At 50.1% G+C, this 24,850-nt stretch overlaps 2 protein-coding genes across 2 annotated transcripts; both read left to right on the forward strand.

Moving 5' to 3' along the window:
- The first annotated feature begins 6,160 nt into the window (after positions 1-6,160).
- On the forward strand, positions 6,161-8,608 carry LOC138504904 (pneumococcal serine-rich repeat protein-like). Its single transcript, XM_069625307.1, has one exon. The coding sequence runs from the start codon at positions 6,161-6,163 to the stop codon at positions 8,606-8,608; it is 2,448 nt and encodes an 815-aa protein (XP_069481408.1).
- Positions 8,609-10,686: 2,078 nt separating this feature from the next.
- On the forward strand, positions 10,687-20,358 carry LOC138504905 (pneumococcal serine-rich repeat protein-like). Its single transcript, XM_069625308.1, has 4 exons — positions 10,687-10,974; positions 11,606-14,092; positions 15,149-17,038; positions 17,641-20,358. Exons 1-4 carry the CDS (start codon positions 10,687-10,689, stop codon positions 20,356-20,358), a joined length of 7,383 nt encoding a protein of 2,460 aa, XP_069481409.1.
- Positions 20,359-24,850: the final 4,492 nt, after the last annotated feature.

Below are 24,850 nucleotides of genomic sequence, written 5' to 3' on the forward strand. Positions count from 1 at the left end.
TGATTGCCCAAATCTTGTAATTTGCGTACCTATGCTGTTGTTTTCCAAAAATCAATAAAAATTGAATTTAAAAAAAAAAAATCATTTTGAAACAAGGAGTAAAGTTGCCACATATTCCTCAGTATAAGATTTCGATTGATGGTGAGCAAGTTTTGAAGTGTATAGTTTCCGATTTTGTACATCGTGGTGTAATTGAAGAAATTGCAGTTAGTTTGTGCAATAGTCCGATATTACCAGTGTATAAGAAAGGAGATAATGCAATTCCTTTTTGTTTTATTATTGATTTACGCGCTATCAACAAGATTGCTGCTCTACAATTCCTATTGTGCCTGATGTAACAACAATATTAACGATGACTCCAGCTTCTGCTGCTCATTTTAGTGTTGTAGATCTTAAGAATGCTTTCTTTAGCATTCCTATACACAAAGATAGCATATACTTGTTTGCGTTCACCCTAGGGGGTCGCTCGTTTACATTCATCCGTGCGCCACAAGGGTACACTGAAAGTCTGAGCATTTACAGTAGGGCTTTGAAAGAGCAGCTTGATACACTTGAGTTGCCTACTGGATGCTGCCACACGTGTACATCACTATGATGGTTTCAATGGCTCATGGTCCCATTCACATATGCGCTAGGAACATTTGCAAAATGTTAGAAACTGTCTGGGTAAATGTTAACATCCTGAAAACTGCTGAGCGTTTTGTCCAGAGTTGCATGGTCTGTCTACAACACAATATGGGGAAGGGCACATCAACACCAAGGGGTAGTTTTGGTCCATCTTCTGTCCCTTTTGAAATGATTCACTTTGACTTTAGTGAAATGGAGCATTGTAATAATTTGAAATATGTCTCGGTTGTTATTTGTGCTTTTAGTAAATGGGTTGAAGCCTTTCCTGTAAAAGATGCCACAGCAATGACAACGGCGAAAACCATGCTTAAGGAATATTTTCCTAGGTTTGGTTTGCTGAGGGTCATCTGGTCAGACAATGGTCCACATTTTATCGCTGCTGTAATTCAACAGATATGTGCGGGATTATAGATCGATAAATGGTTCCATTTGGCCAGACATGCTCAGAGTGCTGGATTAGTGGAGAAACACAATGTAATTTTAAAGAACAAGCTCACTAAGACGTGTGCCAGCACCAATTTGAAATGGCCGAACGCCTTACCGATAGTGTTACTCGCGATGTGAACAACCCCACAGCCTAGGACTGGGCTCTCCCCATGCGAGGTGGTAATGGGTAGGCCAGCTAACATTTCGAATCTTCCGAAACCTAGGGCGTTGAGGGATATAGAGCATGTACTTCTTTCTGAATACCGTGGACAGTTGACTAGAAATCTGTATTTGATTCATCAACAGGTGCGAGAAGCCCTCCCAGCTAAATATGAGGGACCAGGTCATATCATCCAACCTGGGGAGTGGGTGATAACCAAAGCATTTGAGAGAGCATCCTGTATCGCACCGAGGTGGAGAGGGCCCTACCAGGTCCTCCTGGCCACACAGACTGCTGTACTAGTAGCTGGAAAGAAACATTGGATCCACGCCTCGCATATCAAGAGGATACCTTTCCCTTTGCCACACGACGAAGAAGATAAGGAGAAACTTACTTGCTCTTCTCCCAGCGATCATTCAGCATTGAGCAGTACTGAGAGTTCTTCGGAGAAACTCGCTGAGATCACGGGGCCTGGGGAAACAGCTGCTTCATCTCCACACTCTCCTGCAGATCCTTTTGCATCTTTGTCTGGTTCTGCTGCAAATTCACCACTTCCATCAGGAAGCAACGAGATACTGTTCGCAGTTCACACTGTACCAGGGGTCACAAGGTACAATCTGCGTCCACGGAGCTAGACTTACTGCACGGTTCGGCTGTGCCCACAGGAAATTAACCATAGGGCTTGTACTTCACCCCATATTTTGCATCTGAAGGAAAGTAGGTGGCTGGGGATAGGACAAGCCTAAGACAATGCGTGATCAGGAGATCACCAGCAAACGGACTATGGAGTTTTCGCTTCAAAGGAACAATGCCTGTTATCGCCCCTACTCGTACGGAACAAACAAGGGACTGTGTGGCCAACAATGAAAATGGACGATCAAATACATGGGGCATCATTCCGAGTTGGGCGCAAAGGGATTACCGGCACCAGTAAGGACCCCAGTGACGGTAAACCCTTTGCGCCCTATTCCGAGGTCCCTTAGCGGGTCCCGCTATGGGTGCCTGGTTTTACCAGGTGCTCTTAGCGGGAGCCTCAAAAGGACCAGGGAGCAAATAATGGTGCCGCAAATTGCGGTACCGTTATTAGCTCCCTCCCCATACCCATTGAGGCCTATGGGGGCTCAAATGGGAATGGGGATTGCCTATTTCAATGGGGACTTAGCGGTCCCGCAAAGGTCGGACTACACCGGTAAGTCCCCATTGAACCAGGTCGGAGTCGGTACCGGTATGGGAGGTAGTCAGGGCGCAAACAGCGCCATGACTACCTCCATACTCGGAATGAGGCCCATGGTCTTTCAAGACGTATTTTGTTCTTGTAATTGCATCAACCAATTTCATAGTATTAGTTGCCTTAGGATTTTGGTATATGGAAGAAGTACGTTTGCTCGAAACATTCTTGCCTACTGAGAATGTTCCTACTGTATCTACACCTTTCGTGCACTTGCACACTCTATCTCCTAGAGACATTCAACATAGACAGAGCTATCACAATAATACCTTACTGTTAATAATGAACGCAAGCCATGCCATTTTGAATAAGACAGACTGCTGGGTTTGCTCTCATTTACCGCAACATGGGGAAAAAGGGTTGGGCTTGTATATTCATCCTTTGCCTCTAACTACTGCATGTTATGCTTCTCTATGGGCACTATTCTTTGGCCGATGGAATGATAGCATCTCGGGGAACTTTGATGGGATGAATTTGAACGAATTTGAAAGGCAAGTTCTAATGCCTCTGGGATGCTCACTATTCGCAAATAAGAGCAAGGGAGCAAGCTTAATGTTGCTTTTATTAGGCCTTCTGATAGACTGTCCTGACCTTTTCAATCTCTGATTTCTTTTAAGATCGCTCCTATAGGCAATAGGGATGCCACGCCACCTTCTTATGCTGTTAACCATAGCCCAAACTCAGTTTCTTTCTGCATACAGAGCAATGCTACTCAGCCAATGGGTGATTTCAAGGGTTGCACTAGTGTTGCAAACTTGACCAGTGAGGACAGACCTTTGTATGTAGGCGAACCTGTCTACTTCGTTTGCGGTAATGAAGCTTTCCCCTGGCTACCTAGGGATTGTCAGGGAACATGTTATTTAGGAATTATGTTACCAGGGGTATTTATAGCTAGTACCACTGAAATCTCTAGGGCTCGTCCAAGGCGGGACGAGAGCGGTGATACCCCTCCACAAATTCTGGGTGATGTAGCAAAATCTTTTGTACCTTTTTGGGGGCAAATTATGAATTCTGAGGATATCAGGAGACTAGCGAGAGTACTGGAGAAAACCATAAACCGGACAACGGACATACTCTATAACATGACTCTAGAACAAAAGGCAATCAGATTAGTGGCGCTACAAAACCGGATGGAATTAGACGTCATCCAGGCTGAGCGTGGTGAAGTATGCAAATTAGTGGCGTCCACTTGCTGCGTATTCATACCAGATTCCTCCCCAACCATCTTTAAATCAATTCAAAATCTGCACATCCTGAGGTCAGGAGTGCATGTTCCTGAAGGAAATTGGTATCTTAGTGCTTGGTTCTGGGACTTCTTACGATCCTGGGGATAGAAGATCCTCTCAGTCTTATTGATTATTCTGGGTAGTCTGTTGTTCTGTTGTTGCTGTGTACAATGTCTTCCTTCCATATGTTCAATGTTAGGGGGATGTTGTGCACAGACTATGGGGACATTAGGACCAAAGGTACACACACCGTAAAGAATGACCAACAAATTTGTGATGAAGGAAATTTCTGCTGCAGACCTTATGGCGATTGATATATCTGATGAATGTGATTCAGGATGTATGGACATTGAGACGTGGAGTTACTCGTAGAGCGACTCGTTTTAGTTTAGCACTTGGCTTAGGCCAAAAGGAGTGTTTGTTAAACGAGAAATCATATAGTGCCTCCTTTTGATTTAAATTGGCCTAAGCCTAGTTGCTCTGCGAAGAAAACCGCATTGTAAAGTTCCGATTTTGGATCGACTTTTCCGCCATTTTAGAATCATCTGCCATTTTGATTTCTGTTTTTATGATTCTCTGTCCTAAAATGGTGGACTTTGCTTCTAACTTGCAACCAAGCCTCCCGACCTTTGTGTTCTGTTAATGGTTAGACTGTCCGAGGGCTGACTGTTTAGACTAGGTAATGAGACCTTGTACTGTGTATGAACTGTTGTTCTAGTATTGTCCACGCTAACAAGCCTCATCCACAAATACACATCGGCGACAATGATGTGCAAACGCCAAGCGTGGACACAGGCTGAACTACATTGTGAAGGGATATAGACTAAGGCTTACCGCTGGATCCAAGAATATACATCGCCATTGTAACTTGATGGAAATGCAAACTCATGTAATCCTTCTGTATATTATGGTATAAACTGTATGTGAACTCGGCACAAACTCCAGACCGCAAATTAGTAACATGTAGAGGGGCTGGACAATGTTGCCGAAATTGTATAAAAACGTGAATGTCTAGATGTCCAGCACTCTCTCTCCTCTCTTTGATGGGCTGGTTCTCATTGCAGGGTGTTGAGATCCAGATAGCTATCTGTGTTTCTTTGTATCTTTGCAGAATAAAAGATCTGTGAATCTTTATTGCCAGTGTTTGGTGTATTTCCTTTTGTGGTACTCAGCCTCGATATTTCCTTGTTTTTACACCGTGCCTAAGACATGCACATGTATTGGTTAATTGTCAGTTCGCTAATTCTTGCCATCATTTAACTTAGATCATGTCAATCTCCTGTTGTACCTGCCTGGGATATGAGTGGTACGATTCTCCTTAGCCGGTTATGCTTCTCACCTATGCTGTATTGGCCCGGGGGAGGGGCAGTAGCTATGGACGATGTAACTAGCTTCCACCCAATGCTTTGGCCTTTTAATTGGACAATAAAGGAATGTTTTGCCACATCCTGCTTTCCCAGACTACCCTGTGCACTATCTGACTCGAAAACAAAGCCTACTGGCCCTGTAACACCTACAACACTGCTTGTATTGTGTCTGGAAGACTAGAAGCCAGCTGGAGCATGTGGCACACTGCCTCCCTTGAAATCGAGTCTGTTCTGGGTGCTTAGCCTGGGCGTCTACAGCTAATGGCTAAAAGCAGCAAAGGGCAACTTCCTGTTTGGGCCTTTTAGGCATAGGAATAATGGCATAGGATAAGACCCCCTGCTAATGACACAACTTGGCATTGCTCACCTTTTTTTCCTCCTGCTTCCACACATAGTGATCTTTTCAACCATGGACTATCCATTCACCATGGAGCTTGTGTTACCTCACAGGACCAAGGAACAATTCAATTTCTGGCCTAGCAGCTGTCTTTTGGCTACCTAATGCCCCATGCTAGCCCAACTCAGAATTTACACCTGATACTTCTCAGCCAACCATCACCCCTTCCCTTTATACTTACCCACAAACCTCTCTCTCTTGGGCTGCACCCTTTCTTCATTCTTTTCTCCTGCCTATTTCTTCTTCCCTCCATCACGCACCTTGACTTGGCTCCATTCCTCTTTCTGCTCACTCTTCGCCTTCTCTTCTCTCATAGCCTTCAGCCTCACGTTGCTCTAAATTCTGCCTCACTCTCCCTTCGCACCATCTCTCTTCTCCACCCTGCACCCTCACCCCTCAAACAGGATGCCCCCGCTATCCCAGTACAACCAACCCCATCCATCTCCCCTGCCGTCGACTCTGCAACAACTGCACCACTTTCTAGCTCTTACCACTTTTATACTTGACCTCTGGAATGCACAATCCCTCTGCAACAGTTCTTCCGATATCTATGACTTCTTCAACTATTACCTTTCACTTCTTGCTGTCACAGAAACCTGATACACGCCTCATGACTCTGCTACACTAGCAGCTCTCCACACTCACTCTGCTGCACTAGCAGCTCTCCACACTAGGTCTGCTGCACTAGCAGCTCTCCACACTCTCTCTGCTGCACCAGCAGCTCCCCACATGAACTCTGCTACACTAGCAGCTCTCCAGACTGACTCTGCTACACTAGCCGCTCTCCACACTGACAATGCTGCACTAGCAGCTCGCCACACTGACTCTGCTGTACTAGCAGCTCTCCACACTGGCTCTGCTGCACTAGCATATCCTCACACTTGCTCTGCTGCACTAGCAGCTCTCCACACTTGCTCTGCTGCACTAGCAGCTCTCCACACTGACTCTGCTGCACTAGCAGCTCCCCACACCGACTCTGATACAATAGCTGATTCCCACACTGACTCTGCTACACTAGCCACTATCCACACTGACTCTGCTGCACTAGCAGCTCCCCAAACTGACTCTGCTGCACTAGCAGCTCTCCACACAGACTCTGCTGCACTAGCAGCTCTCCACACAGACTCTGCTGCACTAGCAACTCTCCACACAGACTCTGCTACACTGGCAGCTCTCCACACTAACTCTGATACACTAGCAGCTCTCCACACTCACTCTGCTGCACTAGCAGCTCTCCACACTGTCTCTGCTGCACTAGCAACTCTCCACACAGACTCTGCTACACTGGCAGCTCTCCACACTAACTCTGATACACTAGCAGCTCTCCACACTCACTCTGCTGCACTAGCAGCTCTCCACACTGTCTCTGCTGCACTAGCAACTCTCCACACAGACTCTGCTACACTAGCCGCTCTCCACACTAACTCTGATAAACTAGCAGCTCTCCACACTAGGTCTGCTGCACTAGCAGCTCTCCACACTGTCTCTGCTGCACTAGCAACTCTCCACACAGACTCTGCTACACTAGCCGCTCTCCACACTGACAATGCTGCACTAGCAGCTCGCCACACTGACTCTGCTGTACTAGCAGCTCTCCACACTGGCTCTGCTGCACTAGCAGCTCTCCACACTGACAATGCTGCACTAGCAGCTCGCCACACTGACTCTGCTGCACTAGCATATCCTCACACTTGCTCTGCTGCACTAGCAGCTCTCCACACTGACTCTGCTGCACTAGCAGCTCCCCACACCGACTCTGATACAATAGCTGATTCCCACACTGACTCTGCTACACTAGCCACTATCCACATTGACTCTGCTGCACTAGCAGCTCCCCAAACTGACTCTGCTGCACTAGCAGCTCTCCACACTGACTCTGCTACACTAGTTGCTCTCCACACTGACTCTGCTACACTAGCAGATCCCCACAGTGACTCTGCTACATTAGCTGCTCTCCACACTGACTCAGCTACACTAGCCGCTCTCCACACTGACTCTGCTAAACAAGCTGATCTCCACTCCGACTCTGCTACAATAGTAGCTCTCTACACTGACTCTGCTACACTAGCTGCTCTCCACTCTGTCTCTGTTACACTAGCTGCTCTCCACACTGACTCTGCTACATTAGTAGCTCTCCGCTCTGACTCTGCTACACTAACTGCTCTCCACACTGACTCTGCTACAATAGCAGCTCCCCACACGGTCTCTGCTACACTAGCAGCTTTCCACACGGCCTCTGCTACACTAGCTGCTCTCCACACTGACTCTACTACACTAGCCACACTCCACACTGACTCTGCTACAATAGTTGCTCTCCACAAGGACCCTGCTACACTAGCAGCTCCCCACACTGACTCTGCTAGACTAGCCGCTCTCCACACTGACTCTGCTACACTAACTGCTCTCCACACTGACTGTGCTACACTAGCAGCTCCCCACACAGTCTGTGCTACACTAGCAGCTTTCCACACTGCCTCTGCTACATTAGCCATGCTCCACACTGACTCTGCTACACTAGCCACTCTCCACACTGACTCTGCTACACTACACACTCTCCACACTCACTATGCTACACTAGCTGCTCTCCACTCTGACTCTGCAAAACTAGCCACTCTCCACACTGACTCTGCTACATTAGTAGCTCACCACACTGACTCTGCTATACTATCAGCTCTCCACACTGACTCTGCTACACAATCTGCATTCCACTCTGACTCTGCTACATTAGCAGATCTTCACACTGACTCTGCTGTACTAGCTGCTCTTCACACTGACTCTGCTACACTATCAGCTCTCTACACTGACTCTGCTACACTAGCTGCTCTCCACACTGACTCTGAAACACTAGCTGCTCTCCACACTGACTCTGCTACACTAGCAGCTCTCCACACTGACTATGCTTCCATAGCTGCTCTCCACTCTGACTCTGTTACACTAGCTGCTCTCCACAATGACTCTGCTACACTAGCAGCTCTCCACACTGACTATGCTACACTAGCTGCTCTTCACACTGACTCTGCTGCACTAGCAGCTCCTCACACTGACTCTGCTACACTATCCACTCTCCACACTGACACTGCTACACTAGCTGCTCTCCACACTGACTCTGCTGCACTAGCAGCTCCCCACACAGACTCTGTTAAACTAGCATCTCTCACACTGACTCTGCTACACTAGCTGCTCTCCACACTGACTCTGCTACACTAGCAGCTCTCCACACCGACTCTGATACACTGGTAGCTCTCCACACTCACTCTGCTGCACTAGTAGCTCTCCACACTGACTCTGGTACATTAGTAGCTCTCCACACCGACTCTGATACACTAGCAGCTCTCCACACTGACTCTGCTACACTAGCCGCTCTCCACACTGACTCTGCTGCACTAGCATATCCTCACACTTGCTCTGCTGCACTAGAAGCTCTCCACACTGACTCTGCTGCGCTATCAGCTCCCCACACTGACTCTGATACACTAACTGCTCTCCACTCTGACTCTGCAAAACTAGCCACTCACCACACAGACTCTGCTACATTAGTAACTCGCCACACTGACTCTGCTACACTAGCAGCTCCCCACACTGACTCTGCTACACTAGCCACACTCCACACTGACTCTGATACACTAGGTGCTCTCCAAACTGACTCTGCAACACTAGTTTCTCTCCACACTGTTTCTGCTACACTAGCTGCTCTCCACACTGACTCTGCTATACTATCAGCTCTCCACACTGACTCTGCTACATTAGCAGCTCTTAACACTGACTCTGCTACACTAGCTGCTCTCCACACTGACCCTGCTACACTACCATCTCTCTACACTGACTCTGCTACACTAGCTGCACTCAACACTGACTCTGGAACACTAGCTGCTCTCCACACTGACTCTGCTACACTAGCAGCTTTCCACACTGACTATGCTTCCATAGCTGCTCTCTACTCTGACTGTTACACTAGCCGCTCTCCACAATGACTCTGCTACACTAGCAGCTCTCCACACTGACTCTGCTACACTAGCTGCTCTTCACACTGACTCTGCTGCACTAGCAGCTCCTCACACTGACTCTGCTACACTATCCACTCTCCAGACAGACTCTGCTACACTAGCTGCTCTCCACACTGACTCTGCTGCACTAGAAGCTCTCCACACTGACTCTGCTACACTAGTAGCTCTCCACACCGACTCTGATACACTAGCAGCTCTCCACACTGACTCTGCTACACTATCCGCTCTCCACACTGACTCTGCTGCACTAGCATATCCTCACACTTGCTCTGCTGCACTAGCAGCTCTCCACACGGACACTGCTGCACTATCAGCTCCCCACACTGATTCTGATACACTAGCAGCTCTCCACTCTGACTCCGCAAAACTAGACACTCCCCACACTGACTCTGCTACACTAGCCACTCTCCACACTGACTCTGCTACACTAGGTGCTCTCCAAACTGACTCTGCATCACTAACTGCTCTCCACACTGTCTCTGCTACACGAGCTGCTCTCCACACTAACTCTGCTATACTATCAGCTCTCCACACTGACTCTGCTACACTAGCTGCTCTTCACACTGACTCTGATACACTAGCTGCTCTACACAATGACTCTGCTACACTAGCAGCTCTCCACAATGACTCTGCTTCAATAGCTGCTCTCCACTCTGACTCTGTTACACTAGCCGCTCTCCACAATGACTCTGCTATACTAGCTGCTCTCCACAATGACTCTGCTACACTAGCAGCTCTCCACGCTGACTCTGCTACACTAGCTGCTCTTCACACTAACTCTGCTGCACTAGCAGCTCCTCACACTGACTCTCCTACACTATCCACTCTCCACACTGCCTCTGCTACACTAGCTGCTCCCCACACTGACTCTGCTGCACTAGCAGCTCCCCACACTGACTCTGTTAACTAGCATCTCTCCACACTGACTCTGCTACACTAGCTGCTCTCCACACTGACTCTGCTACACTAGCAGCTCTCCACACCGACTCTGATACACTAGCAGCACTCCACACTCACTCTGCTGCACTAGCAGCTCTCCACACTGACTCTGATACACTAGCAGCTCTCCACACTGACTCTGCTATACCAGCCGCTCTCCACACTGACTCTGCTGCACTAGCATATCCTCACACTTGCCTTGCTGCACTAGCAACTATCCACACTGACTCTGCTGCACCAGCAGCTCCCCAAACTGACTCTGCTGCACTAGCAGCTCTCCACACTGACTCTGCTATACTAGCCACTCTCCACATGGACTCTGCTACGCTAGCAGCTCTCCACTCAGTCTCTGTTACACTAGCGGCTCTCCACACTGACTCTGCTACATTAGTAGCTCTCCACTCTGACTCTACTACACTAGCTGCAATCCACACTGACTCTGCTACACTAGTTGCTCTCTACACTGACTCTGCTACACTAGCAGCTCCCCACACTGACTCTGATACATTAGCTGCTCTCCACACTGACTCTGCTACACTAGCCACTCTCCACACTCACTCTGCTAAACTAGCTGCTCTCCACTCTGACTCTGATACAATAGTAGCTCTCCACACTGACTCTGCTGCACTGGCTGCCCTCCACTCTGTCTCTGTTACACTAGCTGCTCTCCACACTGACTCTGCTACATTAGTAGCTCTCCACTCTGACACAGCTACACTAGGTGCTCTCCACACCGACTCTGCAACACTAGCTGCTCTCCACACTGACTCTGCTACACTAGCTGCTCTCCACACTGACTCCGCTATACTATCAGCTCTCCACACTGACTCTGCTACACTAGCTAGTCTCCACTCTCACTCTGCTACATTAGCAGCTCTTCACGCTGACTCTGCTACACTAGCAGCTCTCTACACTGACTCTGATACACTAGCCACCCTCTACACTGACTCTGGTACACCAGCAGCTCCCCACACTGACTCTGCTACACTAGCCACTCTCCACACTGACTCTGCTACACTAGGTGCACTCCAAACTGACTCTGCAACACTAGCTGCTCTCCAAACTGTCTCTGCTACACTAGCTGCTCTCCACACTGACTCTGCTATACTATCAGCTCTCCACACTGACTCTGCTACACAAGCTGCATTCCACTCTGATTCTGCTACATTAGCAGATCTTCACACTGACTCTGCTACACTATCAGCTCTCTACACTGACTCTGCTACACTAGCTGCTCTCCAACACTGACTCTGAAACACTAGCTGCTCTCCACACTGACTCTGCTACACTAGCAGCTCTCCACACTGACTATGCTTCCATAGCTGCTCTCCACTCTGACTCTGTTACACTAGCCGCTCTCCACAATGACTCTGCTACACTAGCAGCTCTCCACACTGACTCTGCTACACTAGCTGCTCTTCACACTGACTCTGCTGCACTAGCAGCTCCTCACACTGACTCTGTTACACTATCCACTCTTCAGACAGACTCTGCTACACTAGCTGCTCTCCACACTGACTCTGCTGCACTAGAAGCTCTCCACACTGACTCTGCTGCACTAGTAGCTCCCCACACTCACTCTGCTCCACTAGCAGCTCTCCACACTTACTCTGCTACACTAGTAGCTCTCCACACCGACTCTGATACACTAGCAGCTCTCCACACTGACTCTGCTACACTAGCCGCTCTCCACACTGACTCTGCTGCACTAGCATATCCTCACACTTGCTCTGCTGCACTAGCAGCTCTCCACACTGACACTGCTGCACTATCAGCTCCCCACACTGACTCTGATACACTAGCAGCTCTCCACTCGGACTCCGCAAAACTAGCCACTCACCACACAGACTCTGCTACATTAGTAGCTCTCTACACTGACTCTGATAAACTAGCAGCTCTCCACTCTGACTCCGCAAAACTAGACACTCCCCACACAGACTCTGCTACACTAGCCACTCTCCACACTGACTCTGCTACACTAGGTGCTCTCCAAACTGACTCTGCATCACTATCAGCTCTCCACACTGACTCTGCTACACTAGCTGCTCTCCACTCTGACTCTGTTACATTAGCAGCTCTTCACACTGACTCTGCTACAGTAGCAGCTCTCTACACTGACTCTGCTACACTAGCTGCTCTCTACACTGACTCTGCTACACTAGCTGCTCTTCACACTGACTCTGATACGCTAGCTGCTCTACACACTGACTCTGCTACACTAGCAGCTCTCCACACTGACTCTGCTTCAATAGCTGCTCTCCACTCTGACTCTGTTACACTAGCCGCTCTCCACAATGACTCTGCTATACTAGCTGCTCTCCACAATGACTCTGCTACACTAGCAGCTCTCCACGCTGACTCTGCTACACTAGCTGCTCTTCACACTAACTCTGCTGCACTAGCAGCTCCTCACACTGACTCTCCTACACTATCCACTCTCCACACTGCCTCTACTACACTAGCTGCTCTCCACACTGACTCTGCTGCACTAGCAGCTCCTCACACTGACTCTGCTAAACTAGCATCTCTCCACACTGACTCTGCTACACTAGCTGCTCTCCACACTGACTCTGCTACACTAGCAGCTCTCCACACCGACTCTGATACACTAGCAGCACTCCACACTCACTCTGCTGCACTAGCAGCTCTCCACACTGACTCTGATACACTAGCAGCTCTCCACACTGACTCTGCTATACCAGCCGCTCTCCACACTGACTCTGCTGCACTAGCATATCCTCACACTTGCTCTGCTGCACTAGCAACTATCCACACTGACTCTGCTGCACCAGCAGCTCCCCAAACTGACTCTGCTGCACTAGCAGCTCTCCACACTGACTCTGCTATACTAGCCACTCTCCACATGGACTCTGCTACACTAGCAGCTCTCCACTCAGTCTCTGTTACACTAGCCGCTCTCCACACTGACTCTGCTACATTAGTAGCTCTCCACTTGGACTCTACTACACTAGCTGCAATCCGCACTGACTCTGCTACACTAGTTGCTCTCTACACTGACTCTGCTACACTAGCAGCTCCCCACACTGACTCTGATACATTAGCTGCTCTCCACACTGACTCTGCTACACTAGCCACTCTCCACACTCACTCTGCTATACTAGCCACTCTCCACATGGACTCTGCTACACTAGCAGCTCTCCACTCAGTCTCTGTTACACTAACCGCTCTCGACACTGACTATGCTACATTATTAGCTCTCCACTCTGACTCTACTACACTAGCTGCAATCTGCACTGACTCTGCTACACTAGTTGCTCTCTACACTGACTCTGCTACACTAGCAGCTCCCCACACTGACTCTGATACAATAGTAGCTCTCCACACTGACTCTACTGCACTGGCTGCTCTCCACTCTGTCTCTGTTACACTAGCTGCTCTCCACACTGACTCTGCTACATTAGTAGCTCTCCACTCTGACACAGCTACACTAGGTGCTCTCCACACTGACTCTGCAACACTAGCTGCTCTCCACACTGACTCTGCTACACTAGCTTCTCTCCACACTGACTCTGCTATACTATCAGCTCTCCACACTGACTCTGCTACACTAGCTAGTCTCCACTCTGACTCTGCTACATTAGCAGCTCTTCACGCTGACTCTGCTACACTAGCAGCTCTCTACACTGACTCCGATACACTAGCCACTCTCTACACTGACTCTGGTACACCAGCAGCTCCCCACACTGACTCTGCTACAGTAGCCACTCTCCACACTGACTCTGCTACACTAGGTGCACTCCAAACTGACTCTGCAACACTAGCTGCTCTCCAAACTGTCTCTGCTACACTAGCTGCTCTCCACACTGACTCTGCTATACTATCAGCTCTCCACACTGACTCTGCTACACAAGCTGCATTCCACTCTGACTCTGCTACATTAGCAGCTCTTCACACTGACTCTGCTACACTATCAGCTCTCTACACTGACTCTGCTACACTAGCTGCTCTCCAACACTGACTCTGAAACACTAGCTGCTCTCCACACTGACTCTGCTACACTAGCAGCTCTCCACACTCACTATGCTTCCATAGCTGCTCTCCACTCTGACTCTGTTACACTAGCCGCTCTCCACAATGACTCTGCTATACTAGCAGCTCTCCACACTGACTCTGATACATTTGCTGCTCTTCACACTGACTCTGCTACACTTTCAGCTCTCTACACTGACTCTGCTACACTAGCTGCTCTCCAACACTGACTCTGAAACACTAGCTGCTCTCCACACTGACGCTGCTACACTAGCAGCTCTCCACACTGACTATGCTTCCATAGCTGCTCTCCATTCTGACTCTGTTACACTAGCCAATCTCCACAATGACTCTGCTACACTAGCAGCTCTCCACACTGACTCTGCTACACTAGCTGCTCTTCACACTGACTCTGCTGCACTAGCAGCTCCTCACACTGACTCTGCTACACTATCCACTCTCCACACTGACTCTGCTGCACTAGCAGCTCCCCACACAGACTCTGCTAAACTAGCATCTCTCCACACTGACTCTGCTACACTAGCCACTCTCCACACTGACTCTGCTACACTAGGTGCACTCCAAACTGACTCTGCAACACTAGCTGCTCTCCAAACTGTCTCTGCTACACTAGCTGCTCTCCACACTGACTCTGCTATACTATCAGCTCTCCACACTGACTCTGCTACACAAGCTGCATTCCACTCTGATTCTGCTACATTAGCAGCTCTTCACACTGACTCTGCTACACTATCAGCTCTCTACACTGACTCTGCTACACTAGCTGCTCTCCAACACTGACTCTGCTACACTAGCAGCTCTCCACACTGACTATGTTTCCATAGCTGCTCTCCACTCTGACTCTGTTACACTAGCCGCTCTCCACAATGACTCTGCTACACTAGCAGCTCTCCACACTGACTCTGCTACACTAGCTGCTCTTCACACTGACTCTGCTGCACTAGCAGCTCCTCACACTGACTCTGCTACACTATCCACTCTCCAGACAGACTCTGCTACACTAGCTGCTCTCCACACTGACTCTGCTGCACTAGAAGCTCTCCACACTGACTCTGCTGCACTAGTAGCTCCCCACACTCACTCTGCTGCACTAGCAGCTCTCCACACTTACTCTGCTACACTAGTAGCTCTCCACACCGACTCTGATACACTAGCAGCTCTCCACACTGACTCTGCTACACTAGCCGCTCTCCACACTGACTCTGCTGCACTAGCATATCCTCACACTTGCTCTGCTGCACTAGCAGCTCTCCACACTGACACTGCTGCACTATCAGCTCCCCACACTGACTCTGATACACTAGCAGCTCTCCACTCGGACTCCGCAAAACTAGCCACTCACCACACGGACTCTGCTACATTAGTAGCTCTCCACAATGACTCTGATACACTAGCAGCTCTCCACTCTGACTCCGCAAAACTAGACACTCCCCACACTGACTCTGCTACACTAGCCACTCTCCACACTGACTCTGCTACACTAGGTGCTCTCCAAACTGACTCTGCATCACTAGCTGCTCTCCACACTGTCTCTGCTACACTAGCCGCTCTCCACACTGACTCTGCTATACTATCAGCTCTCCACACTGACTCTGCTACACTAGCTGCTCTCCACTCTGACTCTGTTACATTAGCAGCTCTTCACACTGACTCTGCTACACTAGCTGCTCTCCACACTAACTCTGCTACACTAGAAGCTCTCTATACTGATTCTGCTACACTAGCTGCTCTTCACACTGACTCTGATACGCTAGCTGCTCTATACACTGACTCTGCTACACTAGCAGCTCTCCACACTGACTCTGCTTCAATAGCTGCTCTCCACTCTGACTCTGTTACACTAGCCGCTCTCCACAATGACTCTGCTATACTAGCTGCTCTCCACAATGACTCTGCTACACTAGCAGCTCTCCACGCTGACTCTGCTACACTAGCTGCTCTTCACACTAACTCTGCTGCACTAGCAGCTCCTCACACTGACTCTCCTACACTATCCACTCTCCACACTGCCTCTGCTACACTAGCTGCTCTCCACACTGACTCTGCTGCACTAGCAGCTCCCCACACTGACTCTGCTAAACTAGCATCTCTCCACACTGACTCTGCTACACTAGCTGCTCTCCACACTGACTCTGCTACACTAGCAGCTCTCCACACCGACTTTGATACACTAGCAGCACTCCACACTCACTCTGCTGCACTAGCAGCTCTCCCCACTTACTCTGATACACTAGCAGCTCTCCACACTGACTCTGCTATACCAGCCGCTCTCCACACTGACTCTGCTGCACTAGCATATCCTCACACTTGCTCTGCTGCACTAGCAACTATCCACACTGACTCTGCTGCACCAGCAGCTCCCCAAACTGACTCTGCTGCACTAGCAGCTCTCCACACTGACTCTGCTATACTAGCCACTCTCCACATGGACTGTGCTACACTAGCAGCTCTCCACTCAGTCTCTGTTACACTAGCCGCTCTCCACACTGACTCTGCTACATTAGTTGCTCTCTACACTGACTCTGCTACACTAGCAGCTCCCCACACTGACTCTGATACATTAGCTGCTCTCCGCACTGACTCTGCTACACTAGCCACTCTCCACACTCACTCTGCTAAACTAGCTGCTCTCCACTCTGACTCTGATACAATAGTAGCTCTCCACACTGACTCTGCTGCACTAGCTGCTCTCCAACACTGACTCTGAAACACTAGCTGCTCTCCACACTGACGCTGCTACACTAGCAGCTCTCCACACTGACTATGCTTCCATAGCTGCTCTCCATTCTGACTCTGTTACACTAGCCAATCTCCACAATGACTCTGCTACACTAGCAGCTCTCCACACTGACTCTGCTACACTAGCTGCTCTTCACACTGACTCTGCTGCACTAGCAGCTCCTCACACTGACTCTGCTACACTATCCACTCTCCACACTGACTCTGCTGCACTAGCAGCTCCCCACACAGACTCTGCTAAACTAGCATCTCTCCACACTGACTCTGCTACACTAGCCACTCTCCACACTGACTCTGCTACACTAGGTGCACTCCAAACTGACTCTGCAACACTAGCTGCTCTCCAAACTGTCTCTGCTACACTAGCTGCTCTCCACACTGACTCTGCTATACTATCAGCTCTCCACACTGACTCTGCTACACAAGCTGCATTCCACTCTGATTCTGCTACATTAGCAGCTCTTCACACTGACTCTGCTACACTATCAGCTCTCTACACTGACTCTGCTACACTAGCTGCTCTCCAACACTGACTCTGAAACACTAGCTGCTCTCCACACTGACTCTGCTACACTAGCAGCTCTCCACACTGACTATGTTTCCATAGCTGCTCTCCACTCTGACTCTGTTACACTAGCCGCTCTCCACAATGACTCTGCTACACTAGCAGCTCTCCACACTGACTCTGCTACACTAGCTGCTCTTCACACTGACTCTGCTGCACTAGCAGCTCCTCACACTGACTCTGCTACACTATCCACTCTCCAGACAGACTCTGCTACACTAGCTGCTCTCCACACTGACTCTGCTGCACTAGAAGCTCTCCACACTGACTCTGCTGCACTAGTAGCTCCCCACACTCACTCTGCTGCACTAGCAGCTCTCCACACTTACTCTGCTACACTAGTAGCTCTCCACACCGACTCTGATACACTAGCAGCTCTCCACACTGACTCTGCTACACTAGCCGCTCTCCACACTGACTCTGCTGCACTAGCATATCCTCACACTTGCTCTGCTGCACTAGCAGCTCTCCACACTGACACTGCTGCACTATCAGCTCCCCACACTGACTCTGATACACTAGCAGCTCTCCACTCGGACTCCGCAAAACTAGCCACTCACCACACGGACTCTGCTACATTAGTAGCTCTCCACAATGACTCTGATACACTAGCAGCTCTCCACTCTGACTCCGCAAAACTAGACACTCCCCACACTGACTCTGCTACACTAGCCACTCTCCACACTGACTCTGCTACACTAGGTGCTCTCCAAACTGACTCTGCATCACTAGCTGCTCTCCACACTGTCTCTGCTACACTAGCCGCTCTCCACACTGACTCTGCTATACTATCAGCTCTCCACACTGACTCTGCTACACTAGCTGCTCTCCACTCTGACTCTGTTACATTAGCAGCTCTTCACACTGACTCTGCTACACTAGCTGCTCTCCACACTAACTCTGCTACACTAGCAGCTCTCTATACTGATTCTGCTACACTAGCTGCTCTTCACACTGACTCTGATACGCTAGCTGCTCTATACACTGACTCTGCTACACTAGCAGCTCTCCACACTGACTCTGCTTCAATAGCTGCTCTCCACTCTGACTCTGTTACACTAGCCGCTCTCCACAATGACTCTGCTATACTAGCTGCTCTCCACAATGACTCTGCTACACTAGCAGCTCTCCACGCTGACTCTGCTACACTAGCTGCTCTTCACACTAACTCTGCTGCACTAGCAGCTCCTCACACTGACTCTCCTACACTATCCACTCTCCACACTGCCTCTGCTACACTAGCTGCTCTCCACACTGACTCTGCTGCACTAGCAGCTCCCCACACTGACTCTGCTAAACTAGCATCTCTCCACACTGACTCTGCTACACTAGCTGCTCTCCACACTGACTCTGCTACACTAGCAGCTCTCCACACCGACTTTGATACACTAGCAGCACTCCACACTCACTCTGCTGCACTAGCAGCTCTCCCCACTGACTCTGATACACTAGCAGCTCTCCACACTGACTCTGCTATACCAGCCGCTCTCCACACTGACTCTGCTGCACTAGCATATCCTCACACTTGCTCTGCTGCACTAGCAACTATCCACACTGACTCTGCTGCACCAGCAGCTCCCCAAACTGACTCTGCTGCACTAGCAGCTCTCCACACTGACTCTGCTATACTAGCCACTCTCCACATGGACTGTGCTACACTAGCAGCTCTCCACTCAGTCTCTGTTACACTAGCCGCTCTCCACACTGACTCTGCTACATTAGTTGCTCTCTACACTGACTCTGCTACACTAGCAGCTCCCCACACTGACTCTGATACATTAGCTGCTCTCCGCACTGACTCTGCTACACTAGCCACTCTCCACACTCACTCTGCTAAACTAGCTGCTCTCCACTCTGACTCTGATACAATAGTAGCTCTCCACACTGACTCTGCTGCACTAGCTGCTCTCCACTCTGTCTCCGTTACACTAGCTGCTCTCCACACTGACTCTGCTACATTAGTAGCTCTCCACTCTGACACAGCTACACTAGGTGCTCTCCACACTGACTCTGCAACACTAGCTGCTCTCCACACTGACTCTGCTACACTAGCTGCTCTCCACACTGACTCTGCTATACTATCAGCTCTCCACACTGACTCTGCTACACTAGCTAGTCTCCACTCTGACTCTGGTACACCAGCAGCTCCCCACACTGACTCTGCTACAGTAGCCACTCTCCACACTGACTCTGCTACACTAGGTGCTCTCCACACTGACTCTGCAACACTAGCTGCTCTCCACACTGACTCTGCTACACTAGCTGCTCTCCACACTGACTCTGCTACACTAGCCACTCTCTACACTGACTCTGGTACACCAGCAGCTCCCCACACTGACTCTGCTACAGTAGCCACTCTCCACACTGACTCTGATACACTAGGTGCACTCCAAACTGACTCTGCAACACTAGCTGCTCTCCAAACTGTCTCTGCTACACTAGCTGCTCTCCACACTGACTCCGATACACTAGCCACTCTCTACACTGACTCTGGTACACCAGCAGCTCCCCACACTGACTCTGCTACAGTAGCCACTCTCCACACTGACTCTGCTACACAAGCTGCATTCCACTCTGACTCTGCTACATTAGCAGCTCTTCACACTGACTCTGCTACACTATCAGCTCTCTACACTGACTCTGCTACACTAGCTGCTCTCCAACACTGACTCTGAAACACTAGCTGCTCTCCACACTGACTCTGCTACACTAGCAGCTCTCCACACTGACTATGCTTCCATAGCTGCTCTCCACTCTGACTCTGTTACACTAGCCGCTCTCCACAATGACTCTGCTACACTAGCAGCTCTCCACACTGACTCTGATACATGTGCTGCTCTTCACACTGGCTCTGCTACACTATCAGCTCTCTACACTGACTCTGCTACACTAGCTGCTCTCCAACACTGACTCTGAAACACTAGCTGCTCTCCACACTGACTCTGCTACACTAGCAGCTCTCCACACTGACTATGCTTCCATAGCTGCTCTCCATTCTGACTCTGTTACACTAGCCAATCTCCACAATGACTCTGCTACACTAGCAGCTCTCCACACTGACTCTGCTACACTAGCTGCTCTTCACACTGACTCTGCTGCACTTGCAGCTCCTCACACTGACTCTGCTACACTATCCACCCTCCACACTGACTCTGCTACACTAGCTGCTCTCCACACTGACTCTGCTGCACTAGCAGCTCTCCACACTGACTCTGCTGCACTAGCAGCTCCCCACACAGACTCTGCTAAACTAGCATCTCTCCACACTGACTCTGCTACACTAGCTGCTCTCCACACTGACTCTGCTACACTAGCATCTCTCCACACCGACTCTGATACACTGGCAGCTCTCCACACTCACTCTGCTGCACTAGCAGCTCTCCACACTGACTCTGGTACACTAGTAGCTCTCCACACCGACTCTGATACACTAGCAGCTCCCCACACAGACTCTGCTACACTAGCTGCTCTCCACACTGGCTCTGCTACACTAGCAGCTCTCCACACCGACTCTGATACACTGGCAGCTCTCCACACTCACTCTGCTGCACTAGCAGCTCTCCACACTGACTCTGGTACACTAGTAGCTCTCCACACCGACTCTGATACACTAGCAGCTCTCCACACTGACTCTGCTACACTAGCCGCTCCCCACACTGACTCTGCGGCACTAGCATATCCTGACACTTGCTCTGCTGCACTAGAAGATCTCCACACCGACTCTGATACACTGGCAGCTCTCCACACTCACTCTGCTGCACTAGCAGCTTTCCAAACTGACTCCGGTACACTAGTAGAACTCCACACCGACTCTGATACACTAACTGCTCTCCACTCTGACTCTGCAAAACTAGCCACTCACCACACAGACTCTGCCCCATTAGTAGCTCAACACACTGACTCTGCTACACTAGCAGCTCCCCACACTGACTCTGCTACACTAGCCACTCTCCACACTGACTCTGCTACACTAGGTGCTCTCCAAACTGACTCTGCAACACTAGCTGCTCTCCACACTGTTTCTGCTACATTAGCTGCTCTCCACACTGACTCTGCTATACTATCAGCTCTCCACACTGACTCTGCTACACTAGCTGCTCTCCACTCTGACTCTGCTACATTAGCAGCTCTTAACACTGACTCTGCTACACCAGCTGCTCTCCACACTGACTCTGCTACACTAGCTGCACTCCACTCTGACTCTGCTACATTAGCAGCTCTTAACACTGACTCTGAAACACTAGCTGCTCTCCACACTGACTCTGCTACACTAGCAGCTTTCCACACTGACTATGCTTCCACAGCTGCTCTCCACTCTGACTATTACACTAGCCGCTCTCCACAATGACTCTGCTACACTAGCAGCTCTCCACACTGACTCTGCTACACTAGCTGCTCTTCACACTGACTCTGCTGCACTAGCAGCTCCTCACACTGACTCTGCTACACTATCCACTCTCTAGACAGACTCTGCTACACTAGCTGCTCTCCGCACTGACTCTGCTGTGTTCTCATTCTGCTCGATCTCTCCTCTGCCTTTGACACTGTCAACCATGCCATCCTGCTCAACCGTCTCCGTGATAACCTGGGTATCACTGGTCAGGCTCTGGCATGGCTGACCTCTTTCCTTTCCGGTCGACCCTCCGATGTCCAAATGGGCTCCTTCCTCTCTGACATCTTTTTCTCCACCTGTGGTGTCCCCCAGGGATCCAACCTCTCTCCCTGGCTTTTCAATCAGTATCTGGCACTCCTTGCCCACCGCATCGCCGCTCTCTGCCCCCACTTTCAGTGCTATGCGGACGATACCCAGCTCATTTTCAGGCTACCCTCGGCCTCCTCCTCTCCTTCCCTCATCTCCGACTGTCTGTCTGCTATCCAGGAATGGTGTGCCGCCAATGACCTCTGCCTTAACGCCAGTAAGACTGAGATTCTACTCATCGGCACACCCACTCCCTCCTTTCCTGCAGCTCTCTGGCCGGCCTCCCTTGGCCCTCTTCCTGCCCCTACCTGCAAAGCTAAAAACCTCGGGGTCATCTTCGACTCCACACTCTCCTTCTCTCCTCATATTTCTGACGTCTCTAAGAAGTCACACTACCAGCTGCACCTCCTCAGAGGTATTCTTCCCTTCCTCTCCTTCCCCCAGAAGCTCACTGTCTCCCGAGCCCTGGTTCTCTCAAGGCTGGACTACTGTAACAGCCTCTATCTTAATCTGCCTGCCTCCACTCTCCGCCCTCTGCAACTTATCCAGAACAGAACTGCGAGACTTGTCCTTGGCCTCAAGCCCTGGGACCGTATCTCTCCAGGACTGAAATCTCTTCACTGGCTCCCGTGGCTGCGAGGATTAAGTTCAAAACCCTCTGCATTGTCCACAAGGCCTTCTGGGGCCTGGGGCCACAATACCTTCAACTCTCTCTTCCTAAATATCTGCCTTCACGAGCCCTTCGCTCATCCGTCTCCAACTCCCTCATGGTCAGCCGCTTCTCGAAGCAACGAGCTGGGGGTAGATCTCTCTCCGCAGCAGGGGCCTCCCTCTGGAACAGCCTTCCTGCCTCCCTGAAACTTGAGGAGAACCATCTCCGGTTCCGGAAGCACCTCAAAACCTTCCTCTTCGCTTCTGCCTTCTCTCTCCCTCTCCCCTGCTAAACCTGCTAAACTCCCCACTGAAGTTTGCACTAAACCTGCATCTGGGCCACTCTGTGACCTCGGTCCAGGGCCCAGCCACTCTCCACTTGCACTGCCTCCCTGGCTCCCCCTGCACTGTGGGACTGTCACTGCATCCCTACAGCCCCCTTCCCAGCACTTGCTCTGCACTTACCTCGCACTTGCCACCAGCTGGCCCTTTTATTATTATTTATTATTTTATTACGCTACTTACCTTGTACTGCACTTTCCCCCCCACCTCCTCCCCCTGCACTTTCTCCTTTTCCCCTTACCTCTGCACTTGCGCGATCTGAATGACACCTGGCCTAGTAGGATCGTTTGTCTGTCTTCCCCTTGTTTCCCCCCCTCCCTGCCTCGTCGCGCCTTGAAACACTTGTGTATAGGCGCGTTACAAATACCATATCATATCATAGAAGCTCTCCACACTGACTCTGCTGCACTAGTAGCTCCCCACACAGATTATGCTAAACTAGCATCTCTCCACACTGACTCTGCTACACTAGCTGCTCTCCGCACTGACTCTACTACACTAGCCGCACTCCACACTGACTCTGCTATACTATCAGCTCTCCACACTGACTCTGCTACACTAGCTAGTCTCCACTCTGACTCTGCTACATTAGCAGCTCTTCACGCTGACTCTGCTACACTAGCAGCTCTCTACACTGACTCTGCTACACTAGCTGCTCTCCACACTGACTCTGCTATACTATCAGCTCTCCACACTGACTCTGCTACACTAGCTAGTCTCCACTCTGACTCTGCTACATTAGCAGCTCTCTACACTGACTCCGATACACTAGCCACTCTCTACACTGACTCTGGTACACCAGCAGCTCCCCATACTGACTCTGCTACACTAGCCACTCTCCACACTGACTCTGCTACACTAGGTGCACTCCAAACTGACTCTGCAACACTAGCTGCTCTCCAAACTGTCTCTGCTACATTAGCTGCTCTCCACACTGACTCTGCTATACTATCAGCTCTCCACACTGACTCTGCTACACAAGCTGCATTCCACTCTGACTCTGCTACATTAGCAGCTCTTCACACTGACTCTGCTACACTATCAGCTCTCTACACTGACTCTGCTACACTAGCTGCTCTCCAACACTGACTCTGAAACACTAGCTGCTCCCCACACTGACTCTGCTACACTAGCAGCTCTCCACACTGACTATGCTTCCATAGCTGCTCTCCACTCTGACTCTGTTACACTAGCCGCTCTCCACAATGACTCTGCTACACTAGCAGCTCTCCATCTGACTCAGCTACATTAGCTGCTCTTCACACTGACTCTGCTACACTATCAGCTCTCTACACTGACTCTGCTACACTAGCTGCTCTCCAACACTGACTCTGAAACACTAGCTGCTCTCCACACTGACTCTGCTACACTAGCAGCTCTCCACACTGACTATGCTTCCATAGCTGCTCTCCATTCTGACTCTGTTACACTAGCCGCTCTCCACAATTACTCTGCTACACTAGCAGCTC

This window comes from Ambystoma mexicanum, chromosome 11 (assembly GCF_040938575.1).
Source record: "Ambystoma mexicanum isolate Mex_15411 chromosome 11, UKY_AmexF1_1, whole genome shotgun sequence".
NCBI lineage: Eukaryota > Metazoa > Chordata > Amphibia > Caudata > Ambystomatidae > Ambystoma > Ambystoma mexicanum.

Bases quoted from the DNA above. Each gene is read 5' to 3' on its own strand.
- LOC138504905 (XM_069625308.1), top strand. From the start codon at position 10,687: ATGGACTCTGCTACGCTAGCAGCTCTCCACTCAGTCTCTGTTACACTA. The intron at 10,975-11,605 runs GTAGCTCTCCAC...CTGCTACACTAG, and splicing joins ACTCTGACTCTGATACAATA to CTGCTCTCCAACACTGACTC. The intron at 17,039-17,640 runs GTAGCTCTCCAC...CTGCTACACTAG, and splicing joins ACTCTGACTCTGATACAATA to CTGCTCTCCAACACTGACTC.
- LOC138504904 (XM_069625307.1), top strand. From the start codon at position 6,161: ATGAACTCTGCTACACTAGCAGCTCTCCAGACTGACTCTGCTACACTA.